This window comes from Pituophis catenifer, unplaced genomic scaffold (assembly GCF_029215685.1).
Source record: "Pituophis catenifer annectens isolate HBS135680 unplaced genomic scaffold, rPitCat1.0.hap2 SCAF_1, whole genome shotgun sequence".
Lineage (NCBI taxonomy): Eukaryota > Metazoa > Chordata > Lepidosauria > Squamata > Colubridae > Pituophis > Pituophis catenifer.
This window is the reverse complement of record NW_027256881.1, coordinates 3,621,256-3,634,827: the sequence shown is the minus strand read 5'-3', so window position 1 is coordinate 3,634,827 and position 13,572 is coordinate 3,621,256. Positions and strand designations below refer to the sequence as shown.

General features: G+C 40.5%; 1 protein-coding gene across 1 annotated transcript in view; it reads left to right on the top strand.

The window, feature by feature from the left end:
• Positions 1 to 13,572, top strand: part of DHX40 (DEAH-box helicase 40) — a 37,826-nt gene that overhangs the window by 20,233 nt on the left and 4,021 nt on the right. The window contains exons 9-14 of the mRNA XM_070945143.1: positions 1,555 to 1,641; positions 2,570 to 2,752; positions 4,755 to 4,835; positions 6,247 to 6,404; positions 10,377 to 10,491; positions 12,190 to 12,298. Coding sequence (XP_070801244.1) covers positions 1,555 to 1,641; positions 2,570 to 2,752; positions 4,755 to 4,835; positions 6,247 to 6,404; positions 10,377 to 10,491; positions 12,190 to 12,298 — 733 coding nt within the window. The remainder of the gene's footprint in view (positions 1 to 1,554; positions 1,642 to 2,569; positions 2,753 to 4,754; positions 4,836 to 6,246; positions 6,405 to 10,376; positions 10,492 to 12,189; positions 12,299 to 13,572) is intronic.

The following is a 13,572-nucleotide window of genomic DNA, read 5'->3' as shown; positions in this document are numbered from 1 at the left end:
CATGTGATCCCCTTTTGCGACCTTCCAACAAGCAAAGTCCATGGAGGAAGCCAGATTCACTTAGCAACCATGTTACTAACTTAATGTCTGCAGTGATTCACTTAACAACGATGGCAAGAAAAGTTGTAAAATGAGGCAAAACTCACTCCACAACTGTTTTTCTTAGCAACAGTAGTTTTGTGGGCAAATGAGGTCATAAGTTGAGGACTGCTTGCAATAGAGTCTGGGAATTATGGTCGTAGGTTATGACGGTCGTAAGACATGAAGCCTTGCAGAGACCAAGGGAAGTCTCTGCAATCACATTGGTAGCCCTGGGTACTAAGTTGAAACTCCAAGTTGAGGATCTGGTGTTTTTTTATAGCTTTAAATAATGTCTAGAAGTTATTTATTATTATTTTTATTTGTATCCCACCTTTATTATTTATATAGCTAACCCAAGGCGGGCGAACATACAGGTAGTCCTTGACTTGCAACCAGAACTGAGCCCAGAATTTATATTGCTAAGTGAGAAATTGGTTAAGTAATTTTTGCCCCATTTTCTTGCCACATTTGTTAAGTGAATCCCTGCTGTTGTTACGTGAATCTGGCTTTCCCCATTGACTTTGCTTGTCAGACGGTCGCAAAAGGGAATCACATGACCCAGGGACACCGCAACCATCATAAATACGAGTCAGTTGTCAAGCATCCAAATGTAAATCATGTAATCATGGGGATGTTGTAAAGATTTGTAAGTGTGAAAAATGGTCCTAGAGCAGGGGTGAAATGCTCCCGGTTCGGACTGGATCGCCCGATCAGGTAGCGATGGTGGCAGGTGGTTCGGAGAACCGGTAGCAAAAATCCCTGCACCTCCGCCATGCCCAGCTGAGCCGCACGAGCATCAGAGGCTTTTTTTTTTTTACTTTTAAAAGCATTTTTTCTACAACTTCCTCTGCCGAAAAAATGCTTTTAAAAGTAAAAAAAAAAGCCTCTGATGATCGCGCGGCTCAGCTGGGATCGTCAGAGCCTTTTCAAAGCATTTTTTTAACCACCTCTTCCCTGGAAGAGCTTGCAGAAAAAAATGCTTTAAAAGTCTCTCTGACGATCCCACCTGAGTTGCCTGATCGTCAAGAGAGACTTTTCAAAGCATTTTTTAAAAACGATCAGGCAACTCAGCTGGGATCATCAGAGAGACTTTTAAAGCATTTTTTTCTGCAACCTCTTCAGCGGAAGAAGTGGTTAAAAAAATGCTTTGAAAAGGCTCTGACGATCCCAGCTGAGTTCCTGATCGGCAGAGGCTTTTCAAAGCATTATTTTGCATTTGCAGAAAAAATGCTTTGAAAAGTTAAAATAAAAAAAAAAGTTGGCCACGCCCACCCAGTCATATTACCCCCACCCCCACCCCACAGACCCGGTAGTAACAAATTTTACATTTCACCCCTGTCCTAGAGTCATTTTTTTCAGTGGTGGTGTAACTCCAAATGGTCACTAAATCATGTTGTAAATTGAGGACGACCTGTATAGGGGTGCCCTCAGTTTGATAAGACTTACATTTCTGTCTTCCTTTTTTCCCCCCAGGTATGTGGTTGATAGTGGGTTTGTGAAGCAGCTAAACCACAACCCAAGAGTTGGCTTGGATGTGCTGGAAGTGGTGCCAATTTCGAAGTAAGTCTGACGGAAATCTTGATTTAGCTTTGCATCGAGGTAGTCCTCAACTTACGACCACAATACAGACAATATATACAAATATATTGAATTTAGGTCTTTGGTTATTCGGGTCTTCTCCCACGTAAAATTGTCACTTCCAATTTTACGTGGGAGAAGACCCGAATAACCAAAGACCTACATACAAACACCCGCGAAAACCTGAGAAAACATATATTGAATTGTATATATAGTAATTAAAATGCCGGAGACAAGTAGTAAATTGGAATAATACAAAGAGAAAGAAGGGGAAATTGTGAATAACAAAGAAGATCACCATGCAATAGCTGTAAATAGAGCTTGTTTATAAATGTATGTCTTGTATTGTTATATTGTGTTATAAAAAAAATATTAAAAAAGTAAAAAAAAAGCCTCTGATGATCGTGCGGCTCAGCTGGGCATAGGAGGAGGGAGGCAGGATTTTTGCTACTGGTTCTCCGAACCACCCGCCGCCATCGCTACCAGATCGAGTGATCCGGTCTGAACTGGGAGCATTTCAACCCTGTGGGGACTGTAGGACATCATCTATCTCCAGTCTACAACACAGTCCTTTCAGCAGTTCCAAGAAGGCTCCACACATTTGCACCACTCAGGTGTCCCTGATGACAGAGATAAACCTCCGGGCGGCCTCAACGACCCACTAAAAGGATACAAAGGACCAGTTTGTCTGCAAGGAGTATAAATCCTGCCATTTCCCCACCATCCAGTCAAAACTCAAGAAGCTTCTTGGGTGAGAAGCGAGACGTCTTCAAAAGAAAAAACCAGAAAGTCCAGTTGCCTCCTGAAAAAGCACTTTTCGGACAACCAGGACCTGGATGACTGAGAATCTGCATAGACATTTGGCTAATAAGTAGCTGAGATTTTTCTGTTTTCCATGTGCCAACTCTAGGAGTGAGGCAGTGCAACGCGCAGGCCGGTCCGGTCGAACGGCATCTGGGAAATGCTTCCGGGTATATAACAAGGAATTCTGGGAAGAGTGCATGCCGGATCACATGGTTCCAGAGATCAAACGGACCAGTTTGACATCCGTGATGCTGACTCTGAAGTGCCTGGCCATCCACAATGTCATCAGGTAATCCTTGGCATGGACTCTCGTTCTTCAAATGCTGACCTAGCACCAAAGCGAGACTTGTTCCTATTGGCTCTCTGTTGTTCTTTGTCTGCCCAGCCTACCCTGTAAGATTGTTGTTAGGGAAGAGAAGGGGAAACTGTTATACAGGTAGTCCTCGACTTACAATCACAACTAAGCCCAAAACTTCCATTGCTAAGTGGGATGGTTGTTAAGTGAGTTTTGTCCCTATTTGTGACCTTTCTTGCCATAGTTGTTTAGGGAATCACTGCAGTTCTTGCCATAGTTGTTAAGTGAATCACTGCAGTCGTTGGTAACACGGTTGTAGAGTGAATTTATTTATTTATTTATTTATTTATCAGTTCGATTTATATGCCGCCCTTCTCCGGAGACTCAGGGCGGCATACAATGCGTTAATCAATAGCCTTCATACTTTTGTATATACCTGCTTAGTAGGGCTTTTTGGCCCCCCCAAGCGGTGGTCTATTTTATACAAAGTCAGCTTATTGCCCCCACAATCCGGGTCCTCATTTTACCTACCTCGAAAGGATGGAAGGCTGAGTCAACCTTGAGCCTGGCGAGAATTGAATTCTCAGTAATTGCAGGCAGCTGGCAGCTAAGTGCTACTTTAACAGCAGTTTCGTCTGCTGCGCTACCAAGGCTCTTTTTAATCTGGTTTCCCCATTGACTTTGCTTGTTCAGAAGGTCTCAAAAGGGGATCACATGACCTCAGGACACAGCAACCGTCATAAATAGAAGCCAGTTGCCAAGCGTCTGAATTTTTATCACATGACCATGGGGTTGCTGGTCATGAGTGAAAAATGATCTTAAGTCTCTTTTTTTCAGTGCCATTGTAACTTCAGCCAGTCACTAAATGAATGGTTGTAAGATGAGGCCTACCTGCATTTGGAGATTGTGTTTTTTTCAAACAGGAATTTTGCCCAGCCTACGTGAATTGGATTGTGCTTTTATTGATTTCCACATTGGTTTTGTCAGCTCCACCAAAGGAAGATTAAAACTAATTTTGCTGAATATGGCTATAGTAACAGAAGTTTACAAGCCTGATTGTGCTGCATCTCCTCCTCCTCCTCTAGTACTGATGATGTTACCTAGTTTGGTAATAAAACATCTGCAAGGAAGTAACCAAGCTCAGAAAACACCAAGGACTCAACAGTCCTCCCCCTCCCATCCTCCTCCTCCTCCTCTTCATATCCCACTCCCTTCTAGCACTGATGATGTTACCTAGTTTGGTAATGAAAATTGCAAGAAAGCTACCAAGCTCAGAGAACACCAAGGACCCCACAGTCCTCCTCCTCCTCCTGCCAGAATTAGGGAGGGGCTGCCTGAATTGCTTCCAAATATTATCCCATTGCTCTGGATTTTAAAAATTTCAGTCCCTTTTAGGTAACAGTTCCTGTACACCTTTGTCAAAGTCATCTTGACAAAGTGCTGGTGCTCACCTATAAAGCCCTACATGGCTTAGGCCCGGGGTACCTCCAGGATCATCTCCTGCCATCCTCCCATCGTCCGGTGCGCTCACACAAAGCGGGCCTCCTCAGGGTGCCGTCAGCCAGACAATGTCGGCTGACGGCCCCCAGGGGGAGAGCATTCTCTGTGGGAGCGCCGACCCTTTGGAATGGACTGCCCACCGGCCTCAGGACAGCCCCTGACCTCCTCTCCTTCCGCCGCGAATTGAAGATGTGGCTTTTTCACCAAATGGGCTGAATCCGTAGGGGTAATTTTAAAAAAAAAAATTGAATTTGAATTTATTTTAATCAATTTTAAACTGATTTTAATGTTTATGTAATTTTTTATGTTCCTTTTGTAAGCCGCCCTGAGTCCTTCGAAGGGCAGCATATAAATTACATAAATAAATAAATAAATAAATAAATAAATAAATAAATAAATAAATAAATAAATAATAAATAAATAAATAAATAAATAAATAAATAAATAAATAAATAAATAAATAAATAAATAAATAAATCTTCTTTGCTCTTAACAGCTTTCCATATTTGGACCATCCGGATGAGAAGCACATTCTAGTCGCCCTTAAGCAGCTCTATCAATGCGGAGCAATTGACAGGTAAACTTTATTATTTGTACTGGGGAGCTTTCAAAGAAATACATCTTGATTGGCAAGCGTGGGAAGATCAAAATCAAGGAAGTCCAGGCAGTTCAAATGAATAGAAAAGTTTATTGCAAGTTCATGCCGTCTACAAGAATCTGAACTACTAACGGTCAAAGCAAATTGGCAGGAGATAAGAATGAACGGAATTCAAAATAGTAACATATATAATAACAGATAATAGAATTTGCTATAATTCAAAATAAGCTAAGGTTAGAAGGTGGACGTTTAGGATTAGGTAATTTAATTGTATTATGAATATTTTTTATTTTATTTTTATTGCAAAAGTTTTACAATTACATTTTCACCCCTTTCCCCCCCCCCAACCCACCCCAAACTTCCCAACCTCGCCCTCCCTAACCCTCCCCTCCCCCCGGACTTCCACACAATATACTCAGATCAAGAGAAAAACCCCCCTTTGTATAAAACTTGAACCCCTCCCTCCTCCTTATAATTTTTCATCTTCATTACATTAAAATATATCTATCTTAATATAACATTTTCAAATAAAAGCTATTTGATACTTCCTGGTTTGATATTTGTTCTGAACATAATCTATCCACTTTTTCCATTCCCATTCATAAGTCTCTTGTGAACAATCTTTTAAATATGCTGAAATCTTCGCCATCTCTGCAAAACTGGCCATCTTCAAAGTCCATTCCTCGATAGTGGGCAAATTGTATTATGAATATTAACTGTGTGTTAAAATATATTGTGAACTTAAACCTATAAGGATTAGAAATTGTGGGGACTTTGAAATATCATCCCAGGATTGATTAAATATTGTTAATATTTGGTTTTATTAGTAGTCCTGGACATTTGGGATATTGAAATTATGGTAGGATAATGAGTAATTTTTAAAATATTAAATATTAGTGACTCATGATAACAAATACATGGTGCAAAGAAATGTTATTTATGTTTAAATGAATTAATGGGAAAAAATGATAAAGAATTATAAAGAGAGAATGGTATTTGTTGACGTTGAAAGATTAGGATTATGAATACTTATTTCTATTACTATTGTTAGTATTGTTTAAAAAGGGCATTGACCCAGTCAATACACTGTCCACAAAATATGTATGGGGTGAAAGGAAAACTGCAAATAAAACATGAAATTAAAAAAAAAAAGAATGAACGGAATTCATGGTAGATCTCTTGTGGGTTCGAAGGGGCTTAAGATTGATGACATGGTTGACCATTCCCTCGGGCTCAGCCAGGTCATCTCCCTCATTGATAAGCTTAATGGGATATCCCGAGTCACACTGTGGGCTAACTTTCCCTAGGTGATAGTTGAATATCTTGTGTGAGCCACTTAATTGAAGAATATAATCCTTCACGAATCTTCTCTCCCATCTTCAAATGGTAGGCAAGGTCATGTGACCAAATTGGGCCAGCTCATGGTTTGGCTTCCTCTGCCTCCTAACTTGTCCTGTGCCGTCCTCAAGGCTGCCTCTCTGGGCTGTGATGATTTGCTGCTCCCCATTGCGGCCATGTTGTCTGTGGAGAAGGTCTTCATTCATCCAGGTGAGAGCCGGTGGGTTTGGGGGATGGTGGCAATGGTTGGTGGTTACCCTGTATGGTTGGAACCTCATTAGTCACCACCACACGTGTTCTGTGGGAAGAGGTGGTCATGAAACCAGACTTCTTGGAAAGCAGAGATCTAGAATGAAGCTTCCAGGAAAGCAAGGTCTAGAACAAAGCTTCTGGGAAAGCAGGGATCTAGAATGAAGCTCCCAGGAAAGCAAGATCTAGAACGAAGCTTCTAGGAAAGCATAGAATGAAGCTTCCAGGAAAGCAAGGTCTAGAACGAAGCTTCTGGGAAAGCAGAGATCTAGAATGAAGCTTCCAGGAAAGCAAGGTCTAGAATGAAGCTTCTGGGAAAGCAGAGATCTAGAATGAAGCTTCCAGGAAAGCAAGGTCTAGAACGAAGCTTCTGGGAAAGCAGAGGTCTAGAATGAAGCTTTTGGGAAAGCAGAGGTCTAGAATGAACCTTCTGGGAAAGCAGAGGTCTAGAACAGTTTATGGAAAAGCAAAGATCTAGAATGAACCTTCCAGGAAAACAGGTATTGTATCTAGGGCTAGGCTTTCAGGAAAGTAGAGATCTAGGATCAGGCTTCCGAGAAAGCAGAGATCTAGGATCAAACATCTAGGAAAATGGATATCTAGAACCAGGCACCCAGGAAAGCGAAGATCTAGAAAGTGTTTTTAAATCAATGACTCCAGTTGCAAATGAGCAAACACCACAGAATGCATGGTGATGGAGAAGCAGGAAAGATTCACCAAAAAGTTAATAAGAGTTGAAATTCTAAAAAGGGTAAGAGATGATGGATCGATATAGAATATTTTTTAACATGGCGGTTATTTTAGTAAGTGTTAGAAAAAAGAAGTAGAAAGTAGAAATTGGGAAAATAGTATTATGCATACTGAAACATATAACATTATAATTACTACGTATACAGAAATGCTAGAAGTTGAAAAATTAGGATTGTGTATATTTAAATGGTAATACCATTATCAGAATTGTATGCAAAGTATATTGACCCAGATAATACACTGTTCACCAAGTACTTACGGATGTTAAAGAAAAAAAATCATAAATAAAATTATTTTTTAAAAAAAGAATGCATGGTGATTGTCCAAAGATGAAGGTCTTAGTAACCTGTTAATTTTTGACCTCTTCGGTTTCTCTGGCCAAAATATATGGATGGTCCTGTGATGCTTTGAACAGGACAATTGTCATCATTTATCGTCACTTATTTTGCATTGTGGAATACCAGCGAAGCCAGAACAAAAGCATGACTGTAACTTTATTTTCTCTGAAAGTCCCTTTTCCTAAACTACACATTCGGTTGTGACTAATAACAAAGTCAACTGTCATGTGATTTCGTTTGATTGATTTTTGATGGATTAGGGGTCATCACGTCACTGTCAACTCTTAGTGACCACATAAATACATTTTCTACAAGATGGTTTGTCCCCAGATGGTCCTTCAGGTTTTCCAGTGATGTGGTTTGGATTGCCACATCTAAAGGCAGGTCATGTAACTACAGAGCAATTCCTTAACCACAATGTGCAATCATGGCTTGTTGTAGGTTAGTAATTAAGGTGAAGGCCTTCATTACTGTCTAGCTAGCATTTGGTCTGAATGTGGACTGATGTCTAGCTCAGGAGTGCCCAACCATGGCCACTTTAAGACTTGTGGACTTCAACTCCAAGACTTCCCTATACTGGCTGGAGAATTCTGGGAATTGGACAATCCTGGTCTAATTTATGACTGAGCAGTCATTAGTCCTCCAGGAAAGTGATGTGAGGCCAGGAGTGGCTAAAAGATAGAGCCGTTCTTAGAGTGGCATCTCGTCTGCTCTTGCTTTCACCCTCAGTGGTTGGTGGGGGTTAATTGGGGACAGTTATAGGGATCACCGCTTTCTTTTATCCTGCACAGAATGTTTCTGTTCCTATTGAGCTTTATTTCTGTTGTCCTCAAAAATGATATGAAGTAGAAAATGCCAAACAGCAAAGTTTTCTGGAATAGTTGTCTTTGGCAGCAAAAAGTCACTACTAGACAGATTTGTGGCTTGGAAAGTTTTGTGCTGTGAATGTCCTTTATTTTTCCCCTCTAACCTTGATGATGCTTGATAAAGCGAAAGAATCTTGTTTTTAAAAAAGTGGTCATTATGTTGGAGTTAGGAGATTCACTGCTCCTCTGGAAAATGTGAAGACAGTTTTTAAATAGTTTAATGCCTTTGTTTTATCTCTTAAATCTTCTTCAGAAAAAAAAAATTAAAACCGAAAACATTAAGCCTGATCCACTCTAGGGATTCTCTACCATCCAAAAAAGGAATTTATATTTTAAAAAATTTAAATGGCCTTCCTTCCTTCCTTCCTTCCTTCCTTCCTTCCTTCCTTCCTTCCTTTCTTTCTCTCTCTCTCTCTCTTTCTCTCTCTTTCTTTCCCATTTTTATAAGTAACTCAATCAGTGAACACACACAATATTCCTTTTTCTTCCTATTTTACCCACAATACCCCTGTGAGGTAGGTTGGGCTGAGAGAGAGTGACTGGCCCAAAGTCCCCCAGCTGGCTTTCATGCTTAAGGCAGGACTAGAACTCAGAGTCACTTGGTGATTGGCCCAAAGTCGCCTAGCAAGCTTTCATGGCTAAGGTGAGACTAGAAGTCACAGTCTCCCGGTTTCTAGTCTGGTGCCTTAACCACTAAACCAAACTGTCTCTCAAAATAAGTTAATTATTAATAAATATTTATAACTAAATAATAATAATTAAAATCAAATAATAATGTATAATACGTAATAAGTATTAATAATAATTTATCCCCAACCTGGTCCTTCAGGTCTTTTCATTACTATTTTGAGTCCCTCTACTCTTGCTGCTGGTCACTTACTTCTTCTCTTTCTTTCTATCTTTCCTCCAGAGAGCTGGGTCTTCACATCAAGTAGGATAATTATCAAGTAGGATAATTTCAGCCTGGTCACATGTGCTTTGCATAAGAATTCTGGGTTGATTTATTTGATGATGCATTGGTTTGTATTCTTGTTTATCCTTGGACATCTCAGGAATCTTTTCCAACACCCAATTTCAAAGGCATCAATAAGGAAGGAAGGGAGGGAGGGAGGGAGGGAGGGAAAGAAAAGAAAAGAAAAGAAAAGAAAAGAAAAGAAAAGAAAAGAAAAGAAAAGAAAAGAAAGAAAAAGAGGAAGAGGAAGAGGAAGGAGGGAGGGAGGGAAAGAAAAGGAAAGAAAGGAAGGAAGGAAGGAAGGAAGGAAGGAAGGAAGGAAGAAAAGAAAAGAGAAAAAGAACAAAAAGAGAGTGTTAAAAAAAGAAGGGAGGGAGGGAGGGAGGGAGACCCCTATCCAAAACCCAGCCTTAAATATGATGGTATAAAATTGGTGACGCAGCATCTACAAACTGGCTCTGTTGCATCACAATTATAGAGAGAATTTGGGGGAAAAAGGACTGTAAACTGGTTTTCTAACTATATACCAGGTTGTGATTAGGAATTTGAAAATGTTGAGATTCGGTTTAGAAACGTGTTTCAGAGTGCCCGGCAGCTCTCACACTCTCTGAAGCACATTTACCGATGATCAAATCAAAATTGGCCTTTTGGAGGATCTGATTTTGAGGTCTAGATCAGGGGTCCCCAACACTTGGTCCGTGGCCCACCACCGGGCATGCCAGAAACTGGGGCACGCAAACAAGCAAAGCCGCATCCGTGGGATGCAGACCACATGCGAAACCACACCCCTTCCAGTCCACGGAAAAACCTCTCTCCACGGAACCGGTCCCTGGTGCCCCAAAGATTGGGGGCCACCGGTCTAGATGACCTCCATTACTGTTCAAGTGTCTGAAGTTCTTAAATGGTATTATCTGTAGAAAGTTCATTAAAAAAAGCTAGCAGTCATTCCAGCGTTTCTTGAACGATTGTGAGTTTGCTTTTCGAAGGACAAAAGAAAAAAAGTGACTCCAATTTCCATATTTCTTAGGGCAGGAACAGAAGCAGAAGGAAGCTGAGCTACGGCACCAGGAGCTCTCTCTACAAATGGGAGGAAGCAATGACTTTACCACTCTCCTGAATATCTTTGAGCAATGCAAAGCAAGGTAGCCGGACAGTCTTCAGAGAATAAGCTGAATGCAAAACTGGGCCCAGGAATATTTAATCCTGGGAAGACACTCAAGGCTGCTTGGCAGCGAGGTCCTGTAGATGTGTAAAACAAGGGTGTCCAACTTTGGGAACTTTTGAGACCGGTGGACTTCAACTCCCAGAATTCCTCAGCCAGCTGAGGAAGGGCAGAGCAAAAAGGGCGGAGGTAGAGATGGGGAACACATATCTGCATATCGGGAAAATTATATCAGTCAATGTTTATCAAACCTGGCAAACTTTAAGGTGTGTGGAATTCATCTCCCAGAATTCTCTAGCCCGGTGGATTTCCACACTCAGAATTCCCCAGCCAGCATGCTTTAAGATGGGTAGATTTCCACTTCCCAGCCAGCATCTTTTGAGATATGTTGAGTTCCATCAGTATTTTTTAGCCAGATGGGTGGATTTCCTCTCCCAGAATTCCCCAGCCAGCACGACTGACAGGGGAATTCTGGGAATTGAAGTCTTCACTTCTGAAAGCTGCTAAGTTTGTAAAAACACCATACTAAGTGGTGGAAAGCTGGTAGTAGAGGATTTTTCATGGGGATATATGATGGTGGGAAATTTGCCCCTCCCCCAAAAAAGTGGAAATCTGGATGAGCTGGAAGTTGTAACTATACGCTTTGTTCAAGTTGTCATGACACACCATTGTTAAGCAACAGGTCATTAATATTTTCAAGTGCCTTGAAAGCTCAGATATATGAGAATGACGCTACAGAAATATGAATGAAAATTCAGATATATGAATGAGGCAGAGGACGAAATAGGAATGTCTCCAAACAATAACAAGAATGCATGGATATTTGGAATATTTCAAGGTCAAATGTTTTGAGGGGAGAAAAAGAAACACTATAGCTTTCTCTTGAAAAAAAATATTTAAACAACTGTTACAGATTCCACCTTAATAAATTCATTAAGTAATGAATACTGGAATTTTTGTATTCGGCATTCAAGATTTTGAATATTAATTTCTTACTTTCTGGACAATAAACCAAACCAATAAGGCTCATTGTAAATCTTTACTTCTGGGTTTTATTTTTATATTGAGGGCATAATCATATATTTTAAAATAGATTTTTTTTCACAAAATGGCCAAATCGTCCAAGAAACGTCCTGAGTTTGCAAATGAGGACGTCAAAATATGCCTCAAGAGAATGGGCCACCGTAAGAATAAGCCACTTCGTGCGATTTAAACCTTTTAAAAACATTTGTATCAGTGGTGGGTTTCAATTTTTTTTACTACTGGTTCTGTGGGTGGGCGTGGCGTGGCTTGGTGGGCGTGGCAGGGGAAGGTTACTGCAAAATCCCCATTTTCTCCCAATCAGCTGGGACTCAGGAGGCAGAGAATAGATGGGGGCAGAGCCAGTCAGAATTTTTACTACCAGTTCTCCGAACTACTCAAAATTTCTGCTACCGGTTCGCCAGAACTGGTCAGAACCTGCTGAAACCCACCTCTGATTCGTATTTAATTTGAGAGTTTTTAATTTGAGATGTTGATATTGGTTTGGCGCCTGCTACCTCTTCACCACTGTGTCTTGTCTAAAACCGTCTGCTCCTTTTGGGCTCAGGGCTATAGCAAAATGCAACCGGTGTGTTTTCTACTGGGTGGGAAACAGTATAATTTTACTTCTTTTCCTGTCTTGATGCTCTTTCTCCAGCGAGTCTCCTTCGGTTTGGTGTCAAGAAAACTGGGTTCACTGGAGAGCTGTGAAGCTGGCATTCAGTGTAGAAAGACAGCTCCGTGAAATCATCAACAGGCTGAAACAGGTAAATCAAAGCTTGCCTATGGATCTTGGATCATTTCTTGCTTGCTTTGATCTTCTATCAATTCTGAGACCATCTCATGTCGTTGGAGATTTATCTGTCCATCTGTTCCTTCTAAGATCATCTGAGGTCATCAATCTATATCTGTCTGTCTATCTATCATCTACCTACCTATTATCTATCTATCTATCTATCTCTCTCTCTCTCTCTCTATCTCTATCTCTATCTGTCTATCTATCTATCTATCTATCTATCTATCTATCTATCTATCTATCATCTATCAATCTAATCTAATCTAATCTAATCTAATCTAATCTAATCTAATCTAATCTAATCTAATCTATCTATCATCTATCTACCTACCTACCTACCTACCTATCCTGTTTTCCCCAAAATAAGACATCCCCTGATAATAAGCCCAATTGGGCTGTTGAGTGCATGGCAATAAGGCCAAGCGCTTATTTCAAAGTTCAAAAAAATATAAGACAGGGTCTTATTTTCGGGGAAACACGGTACCTATCATCTATCTATCATCCATCCATTTCTCCATCAATCCATCCATCCATCCTTCTATCATCTATCTATCTACCTATCATCTATCATCTATCTATTATCTATCTAATCTATCATTATCTATTATCTATCATCCATCCATCCACCTATCAATCTATCGATCTATTGATCTCTAGCCACTGTATGCATATATGCATGCATACATACAGTACATGCATGCATCTAAGATGATAGAGATAGATAGATAGATAGATAGATAGATAGATAGATAGATAGATAGATAGATAGATGGATCCATCCGATCTATCCATCTATCTATCATCTATCTACTTATATCTGTTTGTCTGTCTGCCTATCTGTCTCTCTCTAGCTTGATAGCTATTATTACCTGTCCACCCATTCCTCCTCTATTTCCCAGACTTTCATCTTCTGAGATCTCCATCAATCTGTCATCTTTGTGTACCTGAGATCATCTATGTATCCATTGGCTCCGTCTGTTTTATTATTCACCACAATCCAGTTTACAGTAGATAGCCCTCAATGTACAGCCATTCATTTAGTAGCCCTTGGAAGTTACAACAGCAGTGAAAAAAATGACTTATCACCAGACCTCGTCCTTATGACTGTCGCAGCCTCTCCATGATCACGTGATCAGAATTCAGGTGCTTGGCAACTGGCATGTATTTATGACAGTTGTAGCGTCCCTGGGTCATGTGATTGCCATTTGCAACTTTCCCAGCCGATTTCTGACAAGCAGCCGGATT